At 36.3% G+C, this 27,396-nt stretch overlaps 1 protein-coding gene across 2 annotated transcripts in view; it reads left to right on the top strand.

Annotated features, from left to right (window-relative positions):
* Positions 1 to 27,396, top strand: part of LOC113231979 — a 276,226-nt gene that overhangs the window by 145,567 nt on the left and 103,263 nt on the right. Inside the window, exon 1 of one of the 2 annotated variants that reach the window (XM_026466584.1) lies at positions 12,470 to 12,601. The exons of the other annotated variant lie outside the window; for it this stretch is intronic. Coding sequence (XP_026322369.1) covers positions 12,551 to 12,601 — 51 coding nt within the window. The 5' untranslated portion in view covers positions 12,470 to 12,550. Of the gene's footprint in view, positions 1 to 12,469; positions 12,602 to 27,396 lie in introns of those variants that run through there. 2 annotated transcript variants of the gene reach the window in all.

The raw sequence follows: 27,396 nt of genomic DNA, 5'->3' as shown, positions 1-27,396 counted from the left end.
CCGAACGATGCCGTAATTGGATCCTCAATCATGGAGGAATGTTATAAATAATAGAGTAATACGCTTACCGTTCGAAACTGTTTTTTATTTTGGGGTTTAGGGATCTGTCGGTGGACGTTTTTAAACCATTATCCTTTTCTTATGTAAAACTGACATAGACTTGGCTAAAATATCTCCTAAGATTAAAATTACCTATTTACTGTAGCCTAAATTATAATAAAATAATGTAGTTACTGAAAAATATTACAAAAGCACAGTAGGGTTACCACAATAGGGCGCAACTTGAGCGAGAGCGACATAAAGTGTGACATACATCTATTCTCGCATACAGATCTCCCGCTTTATATCACTCTCGCGCAAGTCGCGGCTTTTCGTACTAGCCCTATCGATGGCGGGAAATTTTAATAGCACTAGAGTTTCTTGTGAATAAATTGGTTCAAGGAAGTACTGCCACCATACTTATTTCTGCCGCCAAGCATTTTTGCGTTCCGGTTTTGAAGGGTATGGGTGCTGGTGATATTACAGGCACATAGGAATTGTTGATTTATGTGTTATGGCAACAGGCGCAGTGGCAATGCCCCTCAGATCTTTGCAATTAAAGCTCTGAATGACACTGCAATTTGGAAGGCGCACGACTTGGTCGTCCCTTCACTTTTTTCGAGAGCCTTCTGTCCAAGTAAGCAAGGGTGACACAAAATTTGTTCCTGGAGCAGCCGAGGACCACAAAAAACGCAAATACATCAACTCAACCATTGATCAGCCTTGTAACAAGAGGAATTTCGTTAAAGTTGGTGAAACTATAGACACGTTGGCTTTGTCTCAATACCCAATGATTTTTGTGATTTAAAGCTATGAGCAACCGCAACTGTTACGGATAGGCGTGTCGCTTACCACCAGGCGCACGGCTTGTCTGTCCCGTCATTGATATTACTCGTCTAATAAAAAAGGTTCTCCTTGTTAAGGAGCTATCAGTACGCCACGTTGGAAACTCCATGACCAAAGGGCTGGCAGCTAGTTTCGCCAAATAACTTATCCAAAAAGCACGAAACCCCGGTGCGCTGTCTTCGATAAAACTTTTTACTTTTCACTAGAGATACTTATAATTAACTCCAAAAAAATTATTTTCTTTTTCGTATTTTGCCTCTGTTTAAAGCCATGTTAATATATTAAGTCGAAGATTTTAACGTATGTTTTGCAACGCCCGAATTATCACGCATTTTTTAATTTGTTGAATTTTATCATTTTGGATGTTATAAAACTAAGCTACTTTAGTAAAAGGGTCGTGAAAGTTTAAACATGCGGCATATTAATAAAAAACAATATGTTGGTGACTAATGTTGACAACGGAACCCAACACATTACCTCTAAACTCAAACTTATCCCGTTTTAAGACGAGGCGTGAAATTAAATTACATTTATGGATGAAACAGAATTAGGACAAAGAAAAGGGTGAATTCCGGTTGCTTATAATATTATTAAAAAGCTTTTGGAAGTTTTAAAATACTAATTTGAATTTGACGGCCGTTATAGATACCGGTAATAAAATTAATCTTGTTAAAAAAGTTAAAACCTTAATCGAAAGGGTATGAATCTAGTTACAATAAACAACGTAACGTAGACTTGTTCTAGGTACAAACAGTGTAATTGTCAATTAGGTTTACTGAATGTTTAAGGAACTATCACCCGATATACAATTATTTTTTATGCAATTACTCCACTACCTTGTTATAATTATTAATACAAAAATCGAACCCAAAACAATCCTCCTAGCAAACCGTGCTAGATGCTATGCGAACAAAGACACCCATGGAACGAACCAGCGGAGCTTACGAATTTTTCTATAATTATAATAATAAATTAATTCAAAATTAATCTTTCAGGCCTTGGGAGAGGCGACAGGCTAAAATGGATATAATAATAATAATAAATCTACAAAGACCCCCTACCTCATACATTCTGCCGTTCCAATACAAACAATTTAAAACAGAAACACACTGAAAAAATACAAAAATACATACGTTTTGCAGGCGAAATTAAACAGATGTGGCACCAAGAAACCGTCAAGACAGTCCCCATTATAATTTCGTCAACAGGTATCATACCGAAAACCCTTCATACCGCCTTAAAAATGGTAGATCTGCACCCTAAAACCTGCATACCTCTACAACAGTCAATTTGTACTAGACACATGCTTGATAGTCCGACCTGATTCAACAAACTCCACAAAAAAATCACCACTCCCTCATAATACCACAACCGAACCAAAATACTTGGCTTAGGCCCGTACCTAGTTCCAAATATCCGACCTTCAGTCGAGTACAAGAAAAAATCTTAATAATAATAATAATTTTATTCAAATGAGACATACAGCAGTTACTAGACTAATTTGTAAACTTAAAAATTGGTTATATGAGCAAACAAGAATTAACTTATCATAACCTATTCTAGGTACGAGACCTGTATTATGAAGATTCTGCGTTATAGTAAAATGAAATGACCAATCCTTCGATTGCAGTTAAAACTAAAGTAGTGTAGTATAGTGCCGTAACGTGTGGGTAGGGAATTAAATAGTACGATACGAATATGTGCATTTGCAGTAATAAAAAAGTATTATGAGTGTGTATAAGAGCGAAAAAAAATAGCGGAGTAGAGTGCACTTAAAACCATTGTATAGGCAGATAAATAATTTAGGTAAAGTAGTTTATTCATAATTAAAAGACATGATGATAACTAGTCCAACGAGGAGTTCTTCCATCTTCTCATAGGATAACTTTTGTAACCATTTTCTATATCCAACTTCATACTTCTTTAATGCGTATATGTGTAGGGATTTATTAATTTTAGTATATATATATAAGACAATTTATAAATAAACTTCTTGTGTTGCTCTGAAAATACAAAGATTTATTAGCTAACGTAAGTTTACAAACTTATTTTATACTTTACTTTCTAAACGTACAAATTACACTTAAAACTTATTTACCTGAAAATACAAAGAAACGACATTTAAAGTTTATTTACTAGGGTATTCCTTTACATTATTTATTACATAATTTGCATTTTATTTACAAACTGCCATCTTTTAAAATCCCTCCTGTTTTATCCACAGTTCACATTAACACCATATTGTTAGAACAGCGCCATCTATCCGTACCTTAAGGTAAAAGATTCTACTTTACCGATAGACGTCAAAGGAAACATAATATGAACCTAAAGAAATCTAATTTCTTTACATATAATCTAGCACTTAGCTGCACTTAGCTGTGTGCTTGTTGCAGATCATTGTTTTGGTTTTTTTGAACGACTTTCTTGCCGTAGTGCCATCTGTGAGAAATCCATTTTTCACTCGCCCAGGTACCATTACGGCTACCAGCAGCTGACTGGAGATGTCTCTTTATTAATTTGTAATTAAGTTTATTGCGATGTTTCACCAATATGATATTTAATTATTTTTTGTAAAATACGAAAAGTATACCTGAACGTTTAATTAAAAGAACGACGTTGCATCGGATTCGTATTCCTAGAAAACTCGGACTCACTTCACCTAGAAATAAAATCATCCCTGTGATATTTGGGACCGTCATTTCTAAAAGGACGTAGTGCGTAAACGCTCTTAATTTCGAATATTTCACGACACAATACTCGAATACTAAATAATATTGCACGATAAAAAATCGAATACTTAAATCATGTGTACTTATGGCTGTACCAGCTACACTTACTCTCACTTCAAAAATCTATGTAGTGTATTTTTATTCTTTTACATATTCTGTCTTAGAATCGAATTTTGTTGTTGGTTTGACCTATTTACATTATGTGTATAATTATATTATATACTAAATACATTATACAATTTTAAAACCTCTTTACAATCACAATTTACTCCTACAGCTGTAATTATATTCACATTTAACCAGGTTGTCACATGTCAAACAGGTTATTTTAGATGCACTATTTACACTTTACTATGTATAAATGTATAACTTTAGGCATAGGCGTTATATTTTTGCTTTCAAATAACTTAATCCCTCTCGTTGGTCCTGACCGTAGTTTCCCAAAGTGGGAAGGACGATAGGGGCCTCAGAAGCAACTGGGTGGCGTTGATGCTGTCCTATTATTTCCTTGTAATTTTTTGTTAAATTAATATCATCGATCATACAACCAGAAATAGAGACGAAATAATGGCCATATATTCCTGGTAACACATTAGCGATACAGCTCTTATAAATATCAACTATCGTTTGCACTGAAATATAGACAGGCCAATACTAACCTGTGTGTACGTCTTCGTATATTCCAAAAAATATTCTGTATTTATTGTAATAAAGATAATATCTCTAACAATGCCGTGCTGTTCTATTCGGTGGTGTGGGAAAAACAGCAAAACATCTAATTACAAAACAAACGGAATCACATTTCATCGGTAATTAAATATTAAATATGTAATTTTGCAATTTTCGTCCATTGTAGCAAAGCTCAAGTTAACTGGTCACTTTGAAGTGAAACAATCGACGATACCCATTGACGACACCCGCCAATTATTTCGAATTCGGGCTGGCCAATCGGAGCGCAGTTGTCACCGTAATGATATGGCAGAATAGTTTTCAAACAAATTAAATGACATTTCGTCTCTATTTCTGGTTAATACTCGATGATTCATATAAAAAATACGGTTCTTAATTATTTTTTATGGTGGCGGGTGTTGAATTTTTTTAATCTTGTCTAAGAGGGCGGTGAGCTAAGAAGTTTGGGAATCTATGATCCTGACCCAAAACCAGCGCCTTAGGAAACTTTGGCATATGCTGAGTCAGCGCCGTTTCACTACTATAACAATCGTGTTATGTTTTTTCTTTTATGCCTAATCTGTATTTGTGTTATATCAGTGAATAAAGTAACTGCCTCGGTGGCCGAACGGTTACCATGCCGGACTGCCACGCAGAGGTCCCAGGTTCGATTCCCGGGCCGGGAGAAATAGTTGTATGGCCTACAATTATTTCTCTCGTGAGTTTGGGTGTAATTTGTGGTTGTCTATGTGTGTGTCCATGGCACCCGCGACACAGGGTTTTCCCTAGTGCGGGGCTATGTTGAGTGTGTGCGTTATTATTATTATTATTTATTTATCTGTCTATCTAAATAATAAAAATTGCCACGGAAATTAAGTAGTGAACACTACTCCGAGAATGGTCGATACTGCATTGGGTCAGCGCGGCTTGGCGGACTCTCTCTTTATTGGACACCCATGCCCAGAAGTGTAATATGTAATGGATAGACCATTAATGATTATTTGCATACAAAACTGCAGCCAAATTTATATTCATCTCACAAAGCACAGCTAAACAGTGGTACTTTATAACAATGCCATTACGCCACGTTGTGTGAACAGCGGAGTATTACGCACGTGCGCGCGCGCAGCGCCGAGACAAAGGGATATGGATACTTTTACTACTATATGTAATGGTGTAGTATTTCTTAGAGTTGGCTAAGTGTTAGTTGAACTCCGGTTTATGAATCCTGTTTATTAACAACCTCATGTTCATCAAAGTAAATTAAAGATAAGGCAATTATTTTTTGTAACTATAGCGACCAATAGGGTAGTTTGTGTGAATATTACACATAACTGGTAAATCACCAAAACCATCTCATATAGTCGTGATCATAGGACTTGTGAAGCGCCAGAAATATTGGTTTGTTAGAATAAACAAGCACACATGATTTAGAACCGGAAAAATTGTTTCAATTTCAACCTTATTGTCATAAATACTTAACGAATTATAATTATTAAATTTTTATTGAATTAAAATAAAAATAATAAAATTGTTTATTCAGTAACATAATGTACAGAGAAAACTAAAGACTACTTATGCGATTTAATGTAAAAATAACACATGTACCTGAACTAGGAAATTCCTGTATTTTAGGTAAAATTGATGATAGAATTGATGTTCAATTATTTTTTTATATGAAATTACTGCACTAGTTTGTTATAATTATTAATACAAAGATTGAACACAAAGAAAAATGCTTAGTTGGCATAGCGTCTGGCACGGTTTGCTAGAAGAAGTCGGTTCGAATCCAGACAGATCGAAGTAATTTTTTCAATTCGATCTTTGTATTAATAATTATAACAAACTAGTAGAGTAATTTCACAAAAATAATTGAATATCAATTAAATAAAAATTTAAATACAGTGAATGCGATACCTCTAGCCGGGGCTGGTAGCTGTAAAGATATCTAACTAGGTGACGAAATACTTTCATAGATTTCTCATAGATTGGGCCAGGGCTAAAAAGTCATTGAAAAACCAAATACAAAGATACGATAACAAGGACATAGAAAAATTCGTGAGGTCCGCTGGTTCGTTCTGTGCTTAAATGGCACGGTTTGCTAGAAGACGTGGGTTCGAATCCGACCGGACCGAAATAATTTTTTCTAAGTGTTCGACCTTTGTATTAATAATTTTTAATTATAATTTGTCGATATGTCTCCTTTTAATTTGAATTAGAACTAGGAAGGAACAATAAATCCACCCTAGAAGCATTATGTCCCTCTCCATAAAAAGACAACAAGTGGTCGGCTAGTGGAATGACTGGGACCTAGCATGCTCCAGGATATGAAGCCAACTTAGACTTATTCTGACTAGAATAATACCGAGTCTAGTAGTGATATAGACGGCGTAAGAGACATTAAGACGTCTCCAAGGTACTGCTTGTACCCAAAAGCTTTTATGTTTTAAATTTAATGTCTTACGGAACCCTAGCACGGTATGGTGACATTACAATAGACCAAAGTGGCATTGCGACATTGGCATCTTATGTATGAATAATATTCATTGATTTTTTATATTAGAAAGACACTGCATTGGCGATTTTAGGGCGTGTCTGAAGATATTGGTATAAAGAAAGGTCAAGTAACGTTTTCACAATAAAAATATGCGTATGGTAGTGTACACGCCTTTATGTTACCAAGTGACGGGACGAACCAGTCATGCGCCTGGTGGAAAACGACACGGCGGCATATATAACAGTTGCAGTGTCGCTAAGAGCTTTAAATTGCAATGTTAAGATAGTACCTGGGACATAAGTTGACAAGTCCCATAAGCCTGTAATTCCACCAGCAACCTTACCCTTCAAAACCGAAACACGCTCTTTTCAAAAGGAGCTCTACTGCTACGCTCTTTTGTTTGTAACTTTAAACTAATGTTATAAACAAAAGATCGATGGTAACTCGTGGGAAGGCGGTTATTTTTCAATTGAGAAATCAACGGTTCATATCCCTAAGGAGGCATGTAGCCATGGCTGTTATTTCTAAGTTACTTACGTACGTTGCGTTTAGCAAGAGCTTTCGGTGATATAAGCTTCGTATTGAAAAAGGTTCACAGTCCACAACCCGCATTGCGATCTTAGAAGAGACAGTCGGACGAAACCTGATGATGAAGATGTAATTTTAGTGGTAACAGAGCTCCTTGTGAAAGAGTTCGTCCAGGGAACTACTGCCGCATTTACTATTTATCTGCTCACGCGATACATGCAGCCGTAGACGCATACCACACCTAGTGGTGCCGGTGATTATTTTATACCTATTTATCGGATATCGAAGTTATAACAGGTAAAAGAACTAATATTAATTGCTATTTCGGTAACTACTCTAGAAAACCATAAAGTTTTTAATGCCTGGGTCTGTCATTTAAAAAAATAAACAACTTCAAAAATACGTCACGACAATCGTGTGTGTTATTGTTTGGGCTGGTGATTTCGGTGTTTATTTATTGAAAACGTACCGTAAGTAGCGTTTTTTAAGTTTACCCTGAATATAAATGTTTATAAACTATACTTTAAGGAGTAATTTCATGGTAAACGTTAGAACCACTCAAACGGAATATTATCATATTTATCCAAGTAAACCAAAAATTTCATTAGTGCTTTTTAAGTGAAGGATTTGCGGTGTATTCCTGCATTTTATTTGAGATGTTTTTGTTGGTAGTACGGAGGGTATTTATTTAGCAATGCAGAATAATAATTTTTATTTATAAAAACTTGTATTTAAACTGAATGCTTTTCTAATTTGCGAAACAGCCGCCATTTTGCGGTAGGAGGAGCGCATCGCGTGAGCGGTTATACTGCCAATAGTAATGTGAATATTACTGCGTTGCTGTTTTAAAGGGTGCTGGTGCATTTACAGGCACATGGGACTTGTCAACATGTGTCTCAGTGTGATCGGCGTAGTGACAGTACCCCTAAGATCTTTGCGATTTAAAGCTCTTTGAGTGGCACTGCAACTGTTATGGACATGCGTGTGACGGTGTGACCTCCTTACACCGTCATCTCTCCTCTTTGTATCGCTTCTTTCCGCTTGTATCCTATCATTTTTTTTTACATGTATTTAAATTTTAAATTTGAATTGTTCCATCTTCCTTCACTTTCTCATTTTGTTTTTGTACCACAGTCACTCCCAGCTCGACCGCCACAACAGTCGGAGCTGTTAATAAGCTAATCATGTGTAATAATTTGTAAGATTACAGCCTTTATGTATCTATTTCTGTAATTCAGTTACTCGGCCCATTTAGGGGTAAGTGCCTTAATGATAAAGTGTAGGGAGTGTTTTATACTGTTGTACCTGTTTTTTTACATTTACCTTTTTATCGTTACAGCCCTTTCTTTAAACTTTACTTCTTTAATAAGTTTTGTGGACCGGAAGTTTCCCATTTCATTGCCGTGAACCTGTTCACGGCTAGTTAGGGTTTCAACACTTTCAGGCGTGTTGCTTACCTGGATTTAATTATCTGCCTCCGTGGCCGAAAGGTTCCCATCCTGGATGGTTCAATTTCCGGGGCGGGAGATATATTTAAATGGCTTAAATTTACTTAGGTGTAATTTGCGGTTATCTATGTGTCCATGGCACCCGCGATACAGGGTTTTCCTAGTGCGCGACTGAGAGCGCGTGCGTTATTTATTTATTTATAATCATTTGCATATTTACGTTCTACATCACACGGAATTACTTCCTGCCGATTAAATTCATGACTTAGTTTTAGTATCCAATTTGTTTAGAGTAGGCCAGAAGCAAATAACCGGGTATAGAGCTAAACACAATTAAAGAAACCCCTAATCACTGTAAAGTCTCTACGCATACCGCCAAAACAACACTTCAAGGCTAAATCTGCAAGGTGTTTGTGCTCGTATATCTCCAGAAAGGTCAGAGCCTCCCTTTTTTGTTTTTTTTTTTTATATTGCCCACCTGCCGGAGCAATAAAAAAATTTGAAGCAGGTAAAATGCGTTATTATTTATATTTGCTGGCAGATTTTGAATTTTATTGTACTGGAGAGAAGGGCTAACAATAAATGCAAGTTGAGGGCAGCGATTTGTTTGGCGAAGAAAAGGTTCTTTCAGTTTCCAGCTTTATTGTGATTGCCAATTAGTGTTACCAGATGACCTAATTCATTCAGGACTTCCCAACTTCCACGAGCCCTAAAACCCATGGAATCATCAATCAATCATGGAATAAAAACTAGAGTAATTCTTTTGATTCTCGAACAAAGTCTACATATCACTTTTTTACTACTTTGGTTGTCATTTTTAACTGACTTTAAAATAAAGAAGATTTGAGAGAAGATTTGTTGGAAAGAGGGTAGCTAGCTCAGTATTCATCCCCTTAAAATTTGAAGAGAATATTCCACCTCTAAGGGTGGTAAAGCTGGGAGTGAAGCCAGTGTCGCGCACTTTCCGGTAACCTATTTCAATAAAACTTGGCAAATTAATTCCACGTACTTTTGAGGTCGTTTAAATAAAAAACTTACAATTATTACTTAGCGATCTAGTGACACTATAGCTATTCCACCTTCTTTGCAAAGCGGCTTCATTAATCTATTTGTCATTGTTTATTTTTATTTTACTGTATTATACCGTTAATTCGGTATCGGCCAAGAAGTAAAGTCAAATAATCATTTATTTCATAGGTAAAATTTTTACACTTGAAAACGTCATTTTTTTAAGCTATTTTTTAAACTACTGCTCGTTCACTACGTTGACCTCCCTGAGAACGAGCAAGAAACTCCAGGGAATACACTTTAAATCATAATTGTCTGGAATCTAGACTCTTCTTGCCTTTCCATACTTCCTTATCTAAAACACTTCTATTTTGTAATATGACTTTTCAATTAAAATAGTTTTAATGTAAGTTTTAAACTTAGGAAATGATAATCTTAATATATTCTCCGTAATCTTATTGTAAAAACACACAGTTCCCCCATAAAAGAATTGTTTAACAATAAGCTTCTTGGTAACGGCTTTTGCTGTAAACTTAAATGTCAGAATACACAGACAATTCGAGGTACCCAATTTCGCTATATGGATCTCAAAAAGCCAATGACGGGCTTTCTAGTGCTATCCCCAAGTGCTTTCTGTGTAGTTGCTACCTACTGCTTCTCCATAGAGAAATATGAAAAACGTACTGACAAAATCAATTATTTACATTAAACTTTTTATATTAAATCAATATATGCACACCGCAAAACTGTAATGACATCTTTCGCTGTTTTAGTGCTATAGTGACGCAATTTTAAATGGTAACGCGAGATAGTTTATGTTTGACCTCGCATCTTCTTTTACTTTCCCATCCCAATCCATGCTACCCCAAAGCCGCGTAAATCTAAAATCATGATACGCCTCAAATTTGTAATTAATTATCCGCGTCTCCGCCCGGCAATAAGCTGTGTACGCAAATTTTTACATGGTGTCGTTATCGGTGGTCGTATGTGAAGAGGTGAAGCAGTACGAGCCTTTAGAGTTTCGGATATAAAGGTCGGTGGTAGCACGGGTACCTTTTGCTTTGCGAGCTCACCTATCACACAGCTCTCCACGAGTTATAGGAGGTTTTATATTTTTTTTTTCTTATTGTAGCGTCACCAGTAATTAAATATCTACGATATTACTATTTAAGCACGGCCCATGAACAGATTAATTTAAATGCATGTTACATCAAAAGTAAAATAAGAAATGTGTAAAATATTCGCAGAACGTGTAGAACGTACATTAAAGTATATTAAGTATGTCATCATTTAAACTAAATATGTTGCTGATCGCGCGCATTGCCCCGCTTACATGTTACAATTATACGTGTATTTTTAATCCACTTTAAAAAATTCTAAATCCGACTATATATGGCATCCTTTTTTTTATATATCAAGTGACAGGACGAACAAGTCGTGCGACTGTTGGTGAGCGACACGCCTGTCCATAACAGTTGCAGCGCCACCCAGAGCTTTAAATCTCAAAGACCCCGCGGAGCACTGCCACTGCGCCCATCATCCTGTGACATACGTTGAAACGTTTCGTGTGCCTATGCCTTGCCTACCCTTCAAAACCGGAACGCAGTAAAGCTGACATTATTACTTGGCGGCCGAAATAGGTAAGGCGTCACAAGGAGCAACTCAAGTTAACTCTTTCACAAGGAGAGCTCCTTGTGAAAGACTATATATATATATATACATATATAGCAACTAATTATATGTGTGAACCGATTTTCATGATTCTTTTTTTTTGTTGGAAAAAGGGTGCCTCAGTATTGGATAATGAGAATTCGGTTTCGCGGAATTTGTGGTAACTGATTTCAATAAAACTTTGCAAATAGAGAATCCACGAACGTTTGTGGTTTTTCATGAAAAAAGGTATATAATTATAGTACAATAAACGCTTTCGGTTATTGCGGTGCCTTAAATATTTTACATCAACTAACTTCTGCCGAAAAAAGTACTATGGGAAACCTACAAATCCCATCAAACATAGATTCTACGAACATTCTACATTTACGTACATTGGGTACGAGCCCCAATACCAGGTTTTGGTAAAATGTACGATCTTTACATACTATAACGCTTTAATTGTTGACTACATTTTTCATCGAATAAATATCTTGCAACCTTGTCCGTTTGTAATGTTAACTAATAATGTTTATAATCCAACTAACAATTTCTTCACAAATACATAATTAACATCAGTAACAAGCTATGGTAACAAGTCTCGAACATCCCAATCCCAACACATTACATATCCAATTACAAATCCGACATCTCATTATAATAGTACACGTTTTAGTCTTCTTCATCCCTCAGGCTGTAATGACGTCACGACAAAACAAAATGGCCGAACGTTAAAACCTTCGCTACACGAGCATCAAAGCCTCAAGTAAACACTAATGCAAATTTAACTAGATCTCTATAAACATTTAAAATAGATTCCACGAAGTATCTTTCTATATTGGTAGTGTTGCTTGACCTCGAAAACCGTTCAAAATAGATTTCTTCAAAGGCCTTATTACAGTGGATATAAACGAGAAGCTTAAAATTTCTCTAGTAAAATCACAGACGGCGCTACGATCGCCCAAAAACGCTAGTAAACTACAGTTTATGTTAGTGTCCAATTTATCCGCTGCAATACATCGGCGCCACTGCGGCGTGCGTACGCGCAACCGTAGCACTCCCACGTTCGATGCCTCATAGTAAACACCGACTTTCGTGAACTGTGAAGTGATGTGTGCTATGTTTCGGATTGTAAAATGACTAAAGCGAAAATTATGAAGAACAGTGCTCTGTATCACAGTGCAAAGGTAAGCTTTGTATTCCTTTTTATACCCAATGTGAGTTTTCTTTAGTTACTTATCCAGAAGTCTAACTAGAGGTTCAAGATGATATACTTTGGTACTTCTGCTAAGTATACAAAGTATAATATTGTAAACATTGTATTTATTTTCGAAATATAATTTAATATGAATGCGTTAAGCATCTAATCAATCAAATACATCGCAATATGTTTAATGAAATTGAAGTTCGAAATCAAAATCACGTATTTTGTAATTTCTATACGTATCTATTTAGTTTCTATGTTTATAATTTACATAACAGAATACGTAGGATGCAATAGTTAATTTTGTAAGCATGTGAAGACCTCACGGTCCTAGACAGTTGTAACTTAAAAAACCTACCTCAAAAGTGTGTGGAATTACATCTATTTGCCTCATTTTATTGAAATCGGTTACCGGAAAGTACGTGAAACCGGATTCATCCCCTAGTTTGCCATCCTTTCAAATTTAAAAAGGATCAGTACTAAAGTGCCTTCTTTCCAATAAAAAAAGAATCATCAAAATTGGTTCACAAATGCATGTACAAAAAATACTGTCCAATTGAGAACCTCCTCTTTTTTTAAAGTCGGTTGAAAAGATCCATGCTCAACATTAGCACTTATACGACTACACACATCACTGTAGTCTAAATACATTAGTGGTATATTAAAGAGATATCTTTCACTTTGACTAACAAGCGTGATATTCATGTTAATGTTAATAACTCTATAAAATTTGTAGAACAATGGACTTTCTTTTAAGAATTTCATTTTAGTATATATGTAATTATTTACTTCATATTTGCATTATGCATTTTGGTAACTTTCGGAATATTGGCAAAAATTATTTGAAGAATGTCAATTACGTTAATTTTATCTAACAGTAAAACTTAAACATAGAATATTAAAAAAAACACTTGTAGGCGTTTGTAGATCTCAGTTCGCTGATTCCAGTAGATGACAGTATGTCACTAATTAAAACAAATTATTAAGGGATAATAAGATTTTTAACTTATGACATTGAAATGTGATAAATTTGTCACATATTTATAGGTGATATTTTGTTTACATGCTTTTGTTGTGGTAGGCGGATAACATCGCTCGGAATACAAATCTCTCTTACACCATTTGAATCCAGTAATGTTTTCATACAAGGCTTCTGCTTTCCATTACGCACTCCAGTCTTTTTAAAAACCTAAACTTCACCCAAAGACTTCATCGTGGCTGTCCTCTTCAGACAGTACAATTGATAGCAATACCAATCTTTCCACACAAGCTTTATTCTTCTCACCACGTATTTCGGAATTTTCAAAAACTTTCTCGATTTGATCTAAATCCTTTCGCGTTGGCTCTATATACAGCACTGTACTTTCATTCGTCTAAGACTTGTGTGTAATTACATAATGTACATATACCATGTATGAAGAAAATAAAATATAATACAGAAGGTACGCAGCAAATTCTGCAATGTTTAAATTTTCCATTCAATAGAAGTTTGAGAATAAATTTCTCAGACAAGAAGATAGGTATCGTGTTCTGCGAATTGTTCATTGATGAATACAAGGTTAATGTGAAACTACGCAATAGATAGTTTTGTTAATAGTAACTTGAAATTTATAATTCTTTGACTTTTAGAGATAATTTAACAATTTCATCCTTGAAGTTGAACAATAATTTCTTAATTTGTGAAATATATCAGTGATAAAGTAATTTACTGTTACAAACAATAAATACATATGTGAATGCACTATCCAACAGTATTCTTAATTCTTGAGAATAAGAGTCTTCTTTAACAATTTACTGCCATATCACTAAAGCATGATAAAAATAGTAGTATATCATAGTTATATAAAGTTTTGCGATATTTTTTTACAAAATGCAGTGAAACAAAGCGGGAGTACATTTTCCCTCCTAAAAGAGGCTTGGGTTCGATCCGGTTGCGCCGGAGTGGATCTCGATCCCTCTCCTCACACCGTACTTCTCCCCGCCAGCCCTTGGAGCCTTAATTCAAAAGCAACGATTTTATAGTCAATCGAAAACTTTCAGAAGACGTAGAAAGCATTTGTGTTTGGCTTTTTATTCATATTCTAATAAAAACTCATGGAAATACAATATTATAATAGTAATAATATGCCAAACAACCTCACCAATTACCTGGTCACAAGATAGGGAGTTCCTGGAACTCTTAGTACCAGAGCAACGAAATTAACTTCTAGGTACTGTCTAGAGAACACCCTCTCCAGAGCCAATTTAGAAAAATTTTTTCCCAAATCGATTATACCAGGAATTGGACCCTAAACCAGAGCCCATAATGTTAATCGCAGGGGTATAAAGATCGTAAGAATTAACAGCAATAAAAAAAGCATAATAAGTTTTTTTTACAATCAATATTATGTAAAGCAGTTTTACCTGTACTTCAAATTATTTCTAATCTTTTTCTAGAGTAATATAAAAACAAATTACAAAATTTTAATCCATTTCGAACTTTCACAATTATTTATAAAACTAAATAAACCTTTTTTTTATTAAAATCGCTTTCTTAAAATTTCAAATATACTGCATTCGCAAAGCCAGGAGCGAAAGACTTCAACGCGCGTAAGAGGAACACAGCAATAGTTCAAACGTATTTTCAAACTTGTTAGAGCAGGATGGAAAATTCCACTTTGTTTATACTTGTTTTAATGTAATTGAGGGACTGGGATTTTGTATACAGGTACTTTTTATACAGGTAGAGTTTCGTTTAACTAGTATAAGTAGACCTTTACCGTTCCGCTTTGATGATTGACTTGAACATGTAATTTTTTTAAATTTGCGGTTTTTAATGAAATTAATGAGAAATAGGGATTTTTAAAAAATTAGTCTTTACATACATATCTTTTTGTTGCAACTATGTTACTTTTCTTGTTTTATTTGCTTATTGTACTACACGTTGAAACTTTACGTTTACATTTCTGACCTCCGCCTCCTGACTAATGCATTTTTTGTTAGTAAATAATTTCGATTTCTCTGATTTTGCTTGACAATAAAATTGAAACTAAAAAAGATATAAAAAAAACAAATTAGGGGTGTTATAGACTTCGGTTCGCAGATGCCAGAGATGTTAATAACTCGATTTAAATGTCGATTACGGTAGTTATGATTAGGACGGTAGATTTGATTTCAAGGTGTAGAAACGAGAAAAGATTGTATACAATCGAATGATAGCAAAACAATGACAGATTATAGAAAAGGCGCCAAAAATTAGAATAGAATTTTACAGGTAATATCATCACAACAGCTTATAATTAGTCAAGAGCAATGAGACCTCAAAACAAGTCTAAACACAATTAAAAAACCTGCAGTAATAATTGGTAACTTGAGGAATATTTTCATAGGTCATTTATACCTGGACGGGAACTGTCAAGCTCTTGCCTATAACACGGTTGGTTGATCTCCCTCGTTTAAAACTCAGGGATGTTAAGGTCTGGGGCAGTTTTGGGCATTCGAAGAGGGCTCAGAGGGGTCAAATGCAGGTCGTTACGGACTCTGGTCACTAATGACGCGTGCTATTTTAGTTTTATTTTGTTGGTGGAGTTGAAAATTAGGTTTTTGTTTTCCTGGAAGGGTTATGAGCTTGGAGTTAAAGTTAAAGTACCTTCCGATAACAAAAAAAGGACTCTTTTAAATGTGGCGGGACAAAGTCAGGTCATGCGCCTAAGGCAGTAAGCGAGACGCCTGTCCATGACAGTTGCAGTGTCACTCAAAGCATTCAATTGCAAAGATCTTAGGGACATTACCCTTGCGCCCGTCGCCTTGAGGCATTAGTTATGTCCCATGTGCCTGCGATTTCACCAGCACCTTCAAAACCGAAACGCAGTGTTGATCACATTACTGTTTGGCGACAGAAATAGGTAAGAAGGCAGTACTTCCCTGGACGTGTTAGAAAAAAACTTTATATTCATGCAGCAAGGGCGAAAAAAACCGTTGGGCATTTCGCTTCCGCTCGGACCGCCGACGCAAAACGCACAGTCTTTTTCGCTCTTATTACATGGATATACCGTTTTTTTTCTGTCCGACTTAATGCAACTCATTGTCGATATGTGGTGACTTCCTTATTTGACTATTAACGCGTTTGCCATCCCATCCCATCCCATCGTTCTGAATCCGAGACTATATAAATCTAGAAATCTCGGATCCACTTTGGATGTCGCTTGTGCACCTAGAGATAAAATGATCCCTGTAATATTTCAGACATTTTTTTTTAACACCATGTGACGGGACGAACAAGTCGTGCACTTGGTGGTAAGCGACACGCCTATCCATAACAGTTGCAGAGACATTCAGAGTCTTAAATTGCAAAGATCTTAGGGGCACTGCCACTGCGCCCGTCACCCTGAGACATAAGTTGAAAAGTCCCATGTGCCTGCAAATTCACCAGCACCCCTACCCTTCTACTGCGTTCTAAGACGGAACGCAGTAATGCTCACACTACTGCTTGGCGGCAGAAATAAGTAAGGTGGCAGTACTTCCCTGGACGAACACTTTCACAAAAAGCTCTACTGCTACTAAACGACATAAGTACGACGTAGTACCTACGCAAATGCTCTTAGCGAGAGGTGTTGCTCGTAAATATTAATGTACGTAGAAATAAAAAGCCATAGATGCATGCCGCCTCAGAGACTCGAAACACTGACCTCTTAACTGCAAAGCGACTGTTCCTACAAAGGGCTATCACCGTATTATCTATTAGTAGAATATCTCTAATATCTTTCTTTTTCACTATCGTGATAATCTAATGGTTTGACCTTCGGCCGCTCAGACAGAGGCCGTGGGTTCAAATCTCGGTTCGCACCTATGAGTTTCTCGAAATTTACGTGCGTAATTTAATTTGAAATTCGGAAAACATCGTGAAGAGACCTTAGTGCGATTCACGTAAGTTCAAGCTATCAAAATATCGTTGAAGTTACGTAGTCGTTCGATCGAATTCCTATCCAAAATCGATATTCACGTATCACTTGAACGAACATTGATATGAGTAGCATCGAAAATATTGAAAGAGCTGTCAAAATTTTAGCAGAATACGTATGAAGGAACGAACGACTTTAAAATTGGACTCGTTGTCGTTCAATGTCACACGTGATTACGAAAAAGCGGTTCAACGACTAAGTCGCTACGATATCGTAACGGTTTGATTACGTGAATCACCCCCCTGGACGTTAAAGAAGGTTCACAAAGTATGGCCTAAACTCTCGCCTGAGATCCGTGTCCGGCAGTTGGAAGTATAAATGAGTTGATTATGATCGCTAAAGCTAATTTTACAAATTTTGATATAAGTACTAAACAAATGCCAAAAAGGTTTCGACAACTCTTTCACCGTTTAAAATCACATTGAAAACATTTGCGGGTCAAATCGACCGCGAAATGTTATTATAACGTACGAGTATCTAGTTTTCATCTCATTAAGGAGAAAGACAGTAAGAAACGAATTCGATTTCAATGATTAATCTCGTTTTAATGGTAGATTACATTTATACAGTAATCCATTTATACGATCTACTGCTGGGTACGGGTCTCCTCTCAGGCGAGTATTTACTCCACTCTGGTCCAATTCGAGTTGGAAAAATTCATAGTAAATTTGAAATAAAATTTTGCACATTTTTGAGAAATTATGACCTGTTTTAATGGGACAAACAAGTCGTGCGGCTGGTGGTTAGCGACACGTCTGTCCTCGTGGACAGTAGCAGCGCCGCTCAGATCTTTAAATTGCAAAGACCTGAGAGCCTCTACCACTGCGCCCGTCACCCTGAGACGTAAGTTGACAAGTCCCATTTGCCTGTAATTTCACCAGTACCCTTACCCTTCATAACTGGCGACAGAAATAGCTAAGGTGGCTGTACTTCCCTGGACGAATTCTTTCTCAAGGAACTCTTCTACTGTTACTAAAATTGATATAGTTATCTGGCATATTATTATATTATTAATTTTAAACCGTCAATTACAATTAAATACGACCTGTAAAATGTTATACAAATATATTATTATTTGCCTCCATTAATTTATATACACAGAAATGTACTTTGAAATCCAGTCATCGTTCAGTTTGTTCCCCTTTCGGGTTTCTCGTATCCGAATTTGCCACAGGTGTTTCGTATTCGTACGAGACCGGTTCGGCTTCGGCGGTCATTCGCTTTCCTCCACGAGGCCATGGGCTTCTTTGACCCGATCATCGCTTCCGAGTAGTGATTATATATTTTTTGGGTCGAACAACATGTTAAAATGATGTAGATTGACGGTTCTTGATGAAGACTTATTACGATGAGGTGATAGCTGAAACGGGTTAACAAAATGATGGGTTTTTAATTTTAACACTTGGGTTATAATGTTAAGATTTATTTATTTATTTATGTGCGACGTAGCGAAGCGAGGAGGAGGTTGTCTTAGCCTCGCTTAGCGCAGCTCCGGCGGAAAAGGGTTAGCGGATCTAAGTATTTGCACATACAAAATAGCGAGAAATGCATGCAAAACGGTGTAGGAAACTAGACCTACTGAAAGTATGACACTAACTAACACTGATATATTGCCACCGCTCACCCCACCACGCCGTACCCCGCCCGCGCAGACCTGGAAAGAGCTCGTAACGCATCCTCGCACAGCTTTGGTGGAAAACGTCACACCGTTTCACAGCGCCGCTACACATCCTCGCACTGCCTCGATACTTCGCACACCTCTGGTGGAAAGGCAGCCTAATTAATGCGTACCGATTTTGAAGGGTACGATTGCTGGTCAAATTACAGGTGCATGGAAGTTATAGACTTATGATTCAGGGAGACTAATTACATTAACACGCATCAGTGCTCGTCAATTAAGGATACTTTTAACCTGGTCTTTAGGACGTGCTCAATTTGATCTTAGTAAGTTCGCTTTAGTCGGCCTTTCCAACTTGCCCGTTGACACTCGCCTTATAAATCTGTGAACACACGAACGAATTAGTCAAAAGAAATTAGTTATTTTACAAAAAACAAAATTAAATATTTTGTTTAAATACGATACACCTCAGACCACACCTTGTACAGTTATAAATATGCAGATATAAACAGGTCGTTTACTAAAAAAGTTAAACACAGGAGTTTTTTTCCGGTTTTGATCGCTTACAGCGTGCCGAAAACATCGTACTAAAACAAAATATAATTGCCATGTAGAAAAACTTGTATGAAACTGGTACAATTTGCCTGCAAGGGAGATTTAATTGTCCCCTCACTAGTATTGGTAGCAGATTTGAAAACAAGAATGCCTTCAATGATATTGGTAGTTAAAGATACGATGGTAATATGCTACAATTACAGTTTTTGCAGAGTTTAAAATGATTTTATGAAGTCATACGTAGCATAAAAAATAAACTATCAGACTATTACAATCAATAACAGAGTACTCGATACTCGGAATGTAAAGGATTTGACGGAGGTTTTCAGCTTCATTAACAAATAAATAAATATTAGACAACATCAAATACCTTGCTTTGATTCCAAAATAAATAAAACTTGTTTTACGGAAATCGCAAACAACGACGGTGCGACAAACACCGAGATCCGAGACAATATAGAAATTTAGTTTTTCTGCATTGACCCGCCAGGGGATCAAATTTGGGACCTCAAGACGGCGACGCCATGAAAACCACTTGATTTGCAAGCCACTTGACCACGGAAGTCATTAAAAGGTGGTGTTCTGGGTAGTTCAAGGCACTGTCTTACATAGCAATAGATATAGGGCTGGTGTCAGCGCTGTGCAGATGTGTCCGCAGACAAATCCGCACAGAACACCGCGCGAAACACCGGAGCGGAGTAGGATAGCGTTAGAGCATCTTTTTCTTTCTTTCTTTCTTATTTCTTCAAGCTACCCATGCGTGCATTATAGATGTCTGTCTTCCGTAAATATACGCACTAAATTAAATACTCGACTCAGAGCACTGTGGGTTTAACGCACACGGATAGCCCGCACGCGGACAGTCCGTACAGACTGTACGCACAGCTGATTTCACAGCCTAAGATCATTCATAGATTCAGGCGTTACTTGGGGAAGGTCATGTTAATAAAAACGAAGAAGTTTATACTGTGCGTGTGTGTAATGGCAATTCAAATTTATAATGGCATACCAAATGAGATAAAAAACCAAGAAAAATTATCGACATTTATTGCCCATCTGAAAAAGTACCTTTTCAATAACGCATTTTATAAATTAGACGAAATATTTACCAAACGTTAAGTGCCATGTTCCTAATCATTAAATAGATTAGGCCATAAATAATAAATACTTAAATGTTATTTAACTTCATGTTATTAGAAAATAGTTATTATTAATCATTTGTAGAGATATTTATATTTGTAATTCATAATATGTAGGGCTCTCCTGAATTCCGGCGCCTTTGCAGGATGTCACATGTGTGACTACAGTTTTATATTTTATAACTTCTTATGTGAAACCATGGGCCAAGCAATAAAGATATGAATATGAATATGTGCATGCTGGATGAAGAGTTCCCGGGATCCATTCCCGGTGGGACAAAATGGAAAGTGCTTTTCTCTATACTGGTTTTGGTATGGGTGTTCTATGCAGAGCCAATGAATTCAGTTGCCCTGATACTCGTAGTACAGGGAATTTCCTAAGTTCCTTTGAGACCAGGCATTGATGTGGTTCTCTGGCACAAGAAAAATCTTTTATACAGCGTGTTGATGCTATTCATCTCCTATATTAATCTCTTGGTTGCATTCTGGGATACCTTCTGGAAGATATGTGACCTTAGACATGTATACTACCTCCGTGGCCGAACGGTTACCATACCGGACTGCCACGCAGAGGTCCCCGGGTTCGATTCCGCCGGACCGGGAGAAATATTTGTATGGCCTACATTTATTTCTCTCGTGAGTTTGGGTATAATTTGTGGTTGTCTATGTGTGTGTCCATGGTACCCGCGACACAGGGTTTCCATAGTGCGGGGCTATGTTGAGTGTGTGCGTTAATTATTAATTATTATTTTATTATTATACTGGAAAAAGGATTCTTACTTTCGGTTGACAACACGTAAGAACAGTATTTAGATATAATATTGCAAAATTTCTAAGTCAATGCACGGCCGTGTTTAGACATCGTAACTAAATTTCAATGTCACGTTGTAAGTCGCGTTTTGACACGTACTCACACTTGGCTGCGCAATTCTTATGTTACACATTGATTACGAATAAACTTTGTTTTAGAATACTTTTTTATTTACTTTAGAATACCAAACTAGGTATCTGTAAGAATTAATTCTATAAAACCTTGTTCGATTTCCTGCAAACGGACGTCCGAGTGCACTCGGATCACCTGTTTACACGTTACGAGCAGTCATCCGAGTGGACTCAGTGCTAGCGTGCTCGCATAGTGAAAACCCGGCTTTAATGGTAAGTAAACAATCTTCTCTTCTTAGTACGAGTAATTGTAAGGGTTTTATATTTTAATAAATACGCAAACAATAATATGACCGTTATCTCACTTGTAGGAAATGACAATGTCGTCGATGATAGATCATGGTTGTTCTAAACAAGTCAAGTCATGTACTTCCTCTCGCTTTGAAATACACCAAGTTGTTTTTTTTTTGAAGCAGTGTGAACTGGCACTAATTAAAACCTCCCCAGGATTGTTAAACACGCTTGTGTTATACCGTGGCTCTTCTTGTTAAATGTCGTGTCTGACATTTTTGTAGTAAGTAAGAAGGACGTACGGCTCTCATACAATTTTCAAAGGCGAACATTCTCTAAGAATTTTGTAAGTCTGCCTTTTAAATAGAACGAAATTGACACGAGCTATATAGTTCAAGATATCACATGCTAAAGTCAGATAATCTTTTTTGGTACGTAAGTAATTTACACTTGAAATCGACAGATTCGCCTGAGAAGAATGATCAAGAAACTCTAGGAGTTGTTATTTATAAACATACATTTGAATACATGTATCATTTACAATATTTATTTCAAACATCTTAGGCCGAGAATACCAGCAAAAGCTAAGCGGGTCAGTACAACGGAATTTTGTCATTCACCTGTAGAATAAAGTTTTTGGTTCACTGTATATATAGTTTTAAACCTCGTAAACGGCAAATTTTGAATATCACCCGGAATCTTACTATAGAAGCGTAAAACTTAAACAGAAAACACGTTAGCCTGGAAATTTTGCCTTAGGCCTGCTTCATATCTGTCGTTAGTTGGGGATGGTCAAAAAAGCTTTATATCCGTGCAATAAGTACTACGATATTTAAGCCCATTATAATATCCAAATAATTCAAGATAACGGTTAAAAAACTCAAAAATTTCAGTGGACGTCTTTACAGAACACGTGTGTAGACCAGGCATTGTTGTTTTTAATAATCTCCCTTTAATATAAACATGTTTTCACTTGCTTAGTGCATAACGAAACTTGAGTCACAGGGAACGTTTAGTGTTTGGTCAGCTGCGACTTGCCACTCGTTAGCGAATGATGCATAGACGTGGGTCGAGCAGGTGCTTTTAAAATAAATATTTCTATAATGATTACGTTTTAGATTATATGAAATAAATACTGTTTTACAATAGCACGAATTCGAAGGACAAAGTTCTCGTCAATAATCAAACTAAGGGATTTTCTGTTCTAGGTAATTTTTTTAATTATATCAAGGGACGGGATGCACAAATCCTGCGCCTGGCGGTAAGCGACACACCTAGCTGCTCGTATAACAGTGGCAGTGCCACTTAGAGAGGACTACAATTGCAATCGTTACCTTGAGACATAAACTTGGAACACATTTACCATTCAAAACCGGAATGCAGTAATGGTCACATTCACCACACACACCAGGAGCTCTGCTGGTGCTGCAATTCCAGGGCAATAACGCGAACAAAATACAATTAAAACCCTCGTTTTGTATAATATGTCGTACTGGGAATTGAACTCGAGACCTCTTTATCTAGCACTCGCTGGGTCTCTCCTTATGTCTCGATTCTGATCTTTGAGATTCATATTGGCACTGCAGTTGCTAACTCTCGTCTCGTCACATGGTATCAAAAAAAAGTAGGCAGATGACATTTAGGTGAACATCATCGTGTTACTCACACTTGGTAATAAAAATAAAGTAACCAAAAAAAGTAAGGTTAAAGTAATGTGCGTAAAATATTAATACGTCCTAGGTGCGTCACTTCCGGTAGGGAAGTAGTATCCATATTTTAATTCAAATAGCACCAAATTCACTTCCGGTTTGAGTCAGGGGAGCCAAATGCATAACCAATGCGTTTTAATAATTGGTATTGGGTCTGACAATTTATACTACCTGTTTTTTTGGTTCTTTTAACGTCTATATCAGCTTATGAACACGAGTCTTTAAAAAAGATTTTTTTTATGTTACCGAGTGACGGGACAAATAAAATCGTGCACCTGGTGTTAAGCGACACGCCTGTCACTGCAACTGCTATGGATAGGCGTATCGCTTACTACCAAGCGTACTCAGTGATTATCAGGTAAGTTTTTTGTACTAAATTTTGGTGACAAGTTTCATTATTCAATTACTCGCATATACTAGCGTGAAATTTAAGAATAAATAAAGAATATTACAGGTTACCACATTCGAATATTAAATAATACTTTATGATGATATTCTATAAATATGTATTTAAATAAGAAGAAACTGTCACCAAAATTGAGTACAAAAAACTTACCTGAAAATCACTGTACTATTTGTTCGCCCCGTCACTTGCTACGATAACAAAGGCACATGCGGTCACACAGACTCCAATCATCCACTTTTCCATTGGAAAACAACCATTTTTCCACTGGGCTCTCATTAGTAGGTGGACATTTCGGTAACCAAAATTTAATAAACAAACTTTTTAAACACTAAAAAGTAAAAAATAACAAAATACAGATTTATTCCAAACGACAACAATGCACATAATACTTTAAATTTATTTTTATCTTATTTTGTTTTGTTCACGGTATTATAATTACATATTTATCAATCTATTTATATTTATGGTTTATTTATATAAGTACAAAGTGAAAAATATTGTCCAAACCCATTTACGACCTATTATTTCAGTAAAATATTATTATTGGTATGTGCTATCTACTGATCGGTTTGACGTTTTATCTTACCACTAAAAAAATATGTAGGTACATGCTTAGAATAATAACGCATAGAATGATAGTTTCATATCAAACGAACTGTCACAAGTGAGGCAAAAATCAAATTCATGTAGGCTAATTTTAGTAGTAGGTTAATTTTCTGTTTTAGTGAATTTTTATATAAAAATACAAGTTGAAACGCGTTACTTCCTTGTGGAACGTGATGTTAGTATCTATTTTATGTTTGTCTGACGTATTTTTACACTCATTTACCGCACATTTCGTCATTTTTAGCTAAAATTCTTGATCTGTTCGCGGTGCAAGTTGACCTTGAGTACTGAAGGCCCGCCCGCTCGTGTAGGCCCTTTGGGCGCGCTTCAATTTGCCTCACTTAGCGTGTGCGGACTAGGTTTCTATGCGTTATTATTCTAAGGGTACATGTATCTAATTATTTATGTATGGAGTCGGTGCCAACCATGCCAACCAATGCAAGTTTACAAACTTACTGTATGGCTTTAGAATCCAGGTGTTTCTTTGTTTTCAAATAATTAGATATTGTACACACGCCAGCACATCAAGCTACACATTGACGTATCTTGTTCCGTTGCACTGGAGGCGATTTTCGAACAAAAACGTGTAGTCTGGTGTGCAGTTGTCCGTATATATTTAAGTATCAATCAAGATGACTGCCACACAAAATTGAATGATGAATCTTCGCAACTATCAATGATGAACGAGTGGTTTCTTCTAAGATATTTTAGAATACGAATTTACGCGATCATATCAACTACAATGCAGATCCAGATTCTGTCTTGTTGACAATGGGACTGCTACGGACTCCTTTGTACATTTTATACGTTCTTTTCTGGTTGCCATGGTGACGGCGATTTCTTGATTACACGTAAGTAGGTATTGTGTCAAGTGAAAAGACGACTTTTATTTACGGAAAATAATTAGTAATATGTGATAGCTGAAACGAACCCGGAACAGCATAAAGGACCACCTCGAGAGTATGTCTTCTCAAACAAAAAAGAATTTTCAAAATCGGTGCAGAATTGACGTAGAAATTAATAATAATAATAATAATAATAAAGAACTTTATTTACCTACATTTACAAAACAATTTAGTCGTAAATAATATCACTTATAGATACTGTGTAGATAAAAAGGATAGAGTCTCAGCTTAAGCTGTTTTTCAGACCCTACCTTTTTGAAACTCCCTACATTTTAATCATAGTATTTGTCTGACGCGTCTCGAGTAGCTCCAAAAGATAATTGGTGAATACATGGACATGCCTATAGAATTTGAGGGTTTTCTTCGATTTTCATGGGATCCCTTCATCAGATTATGACTTGGCGACAATGGGACCACCACAAAAGTGCACCCTTTGAAACAAAAAAAGAATTTTCAAAATCGGTCCACGATTGACGGAGTAATTTAAAAACATACATGCAGCTGAACATATAACCTCATCCTTTCTTTAAGTTGGTTAAAAAAGACGTTTGTGTGATGTACTTTGTTCTATTATTATTAAACTAAGGAAACATCACTAAATCCTTAAAATAGGATCCAATTAATAAAATGTATATAACATCATTATCCAATTGAATGATATGTAATTTAAATATTTGAAATTAAAGTTGTAATTATGTAAATGGTGCCATACGTCATGTCATGTTACACGTTGTTACTGTCAGCTAGATATTTTGGTTCACGCTTGCACGCGTCTTCCCACGCCTCACTGTTAGCAAGCAAATCTTGGACTGTTTTTTAACCGTCTTGAAAAAGTAGGTACACTTTTTTCGTATAAAATACAGACAAAAACAAATTTGACTGAAAAATATTTTATGAATTAGCAATTTTTTTGCGTTAAAAAGTTGTTAACAACAGCAGAGCTTCTTGTGACAGAGTTCGTCCAGTGAACTGTACCTATATATTTTTTTGTTTACTGGTGAAATTACAGGCACATGGGACTTGTCAATTTTATGTCTCTAGGTGGCGGCTGCAGTGTCAGTGCCCTCAGACCTTTGCGATTAAAGATCTGAGTGGCATAGCAACTGTTATGGGTAGACGTGTGTCTTACCACCACGCACGACTTTTCTTCCCGTCATATGACATCATTAAATTACTAATTCGATGATTTCTTGACGACACGATTTTAACTTTTCACTTCATCGACCACCCATTAGGCAACAATGCGTATTGCAAACTTCACAAGTTTTTTTTATGAATTGTCGATCTTCTTCGACATTAAATATATCAATGTACATTATTTGCTATTGCAATTAGAATAAGGTATACATTTCAATGCTATGAGATGCAGAGGGAAATACTCCGAGGTCGATCCCAGACGGTAGCAATGTATACCTTATATAGCACAAAATATACATTTATCAATTTAATGTCCTTTGTACATTGACTTACAAATAAATGGACGACGGATCGAATACAAAAACCACGAAAAAAATGTCCCAAGTCAACCTACTCGAAATTTAAATTGTAATGTCATCGCAGTATCGCGCTGTCAGTCGAACAAATGAAGACCAAAGCGGAGTTTGGCGCTCTGTATACGATTTTAGCGCCTTACAAGTGCGGACACTTTTTAGCGCGGACCCGACGTCCATATAATTGTAAGTCAATGCCTTTGTAATAACATAGGTCTGCTAGGTTGTTAGTATTTT

This window comes from Hyposmocoma kahamanoa, unplaced genomic scaffold, assembly GCF_003589595.1.
Source record: "Hyposmocoma kahamanoa isolate Upper Pololo Valley unplaced genomic scaffold, ASM358959v1 66, whole genome shotgun sequence".
NCBI classification, from domain to species: Eukaryota; Metazoa; Arthropoda; class Insecta; order Lepidoptera; family Cosmopterigidae; genus Hyposmocoma; species Hyposmocoma kahamanoa.
This window is presented reverse-complemented; position numbering and strand designations above follow the sequence as displayed.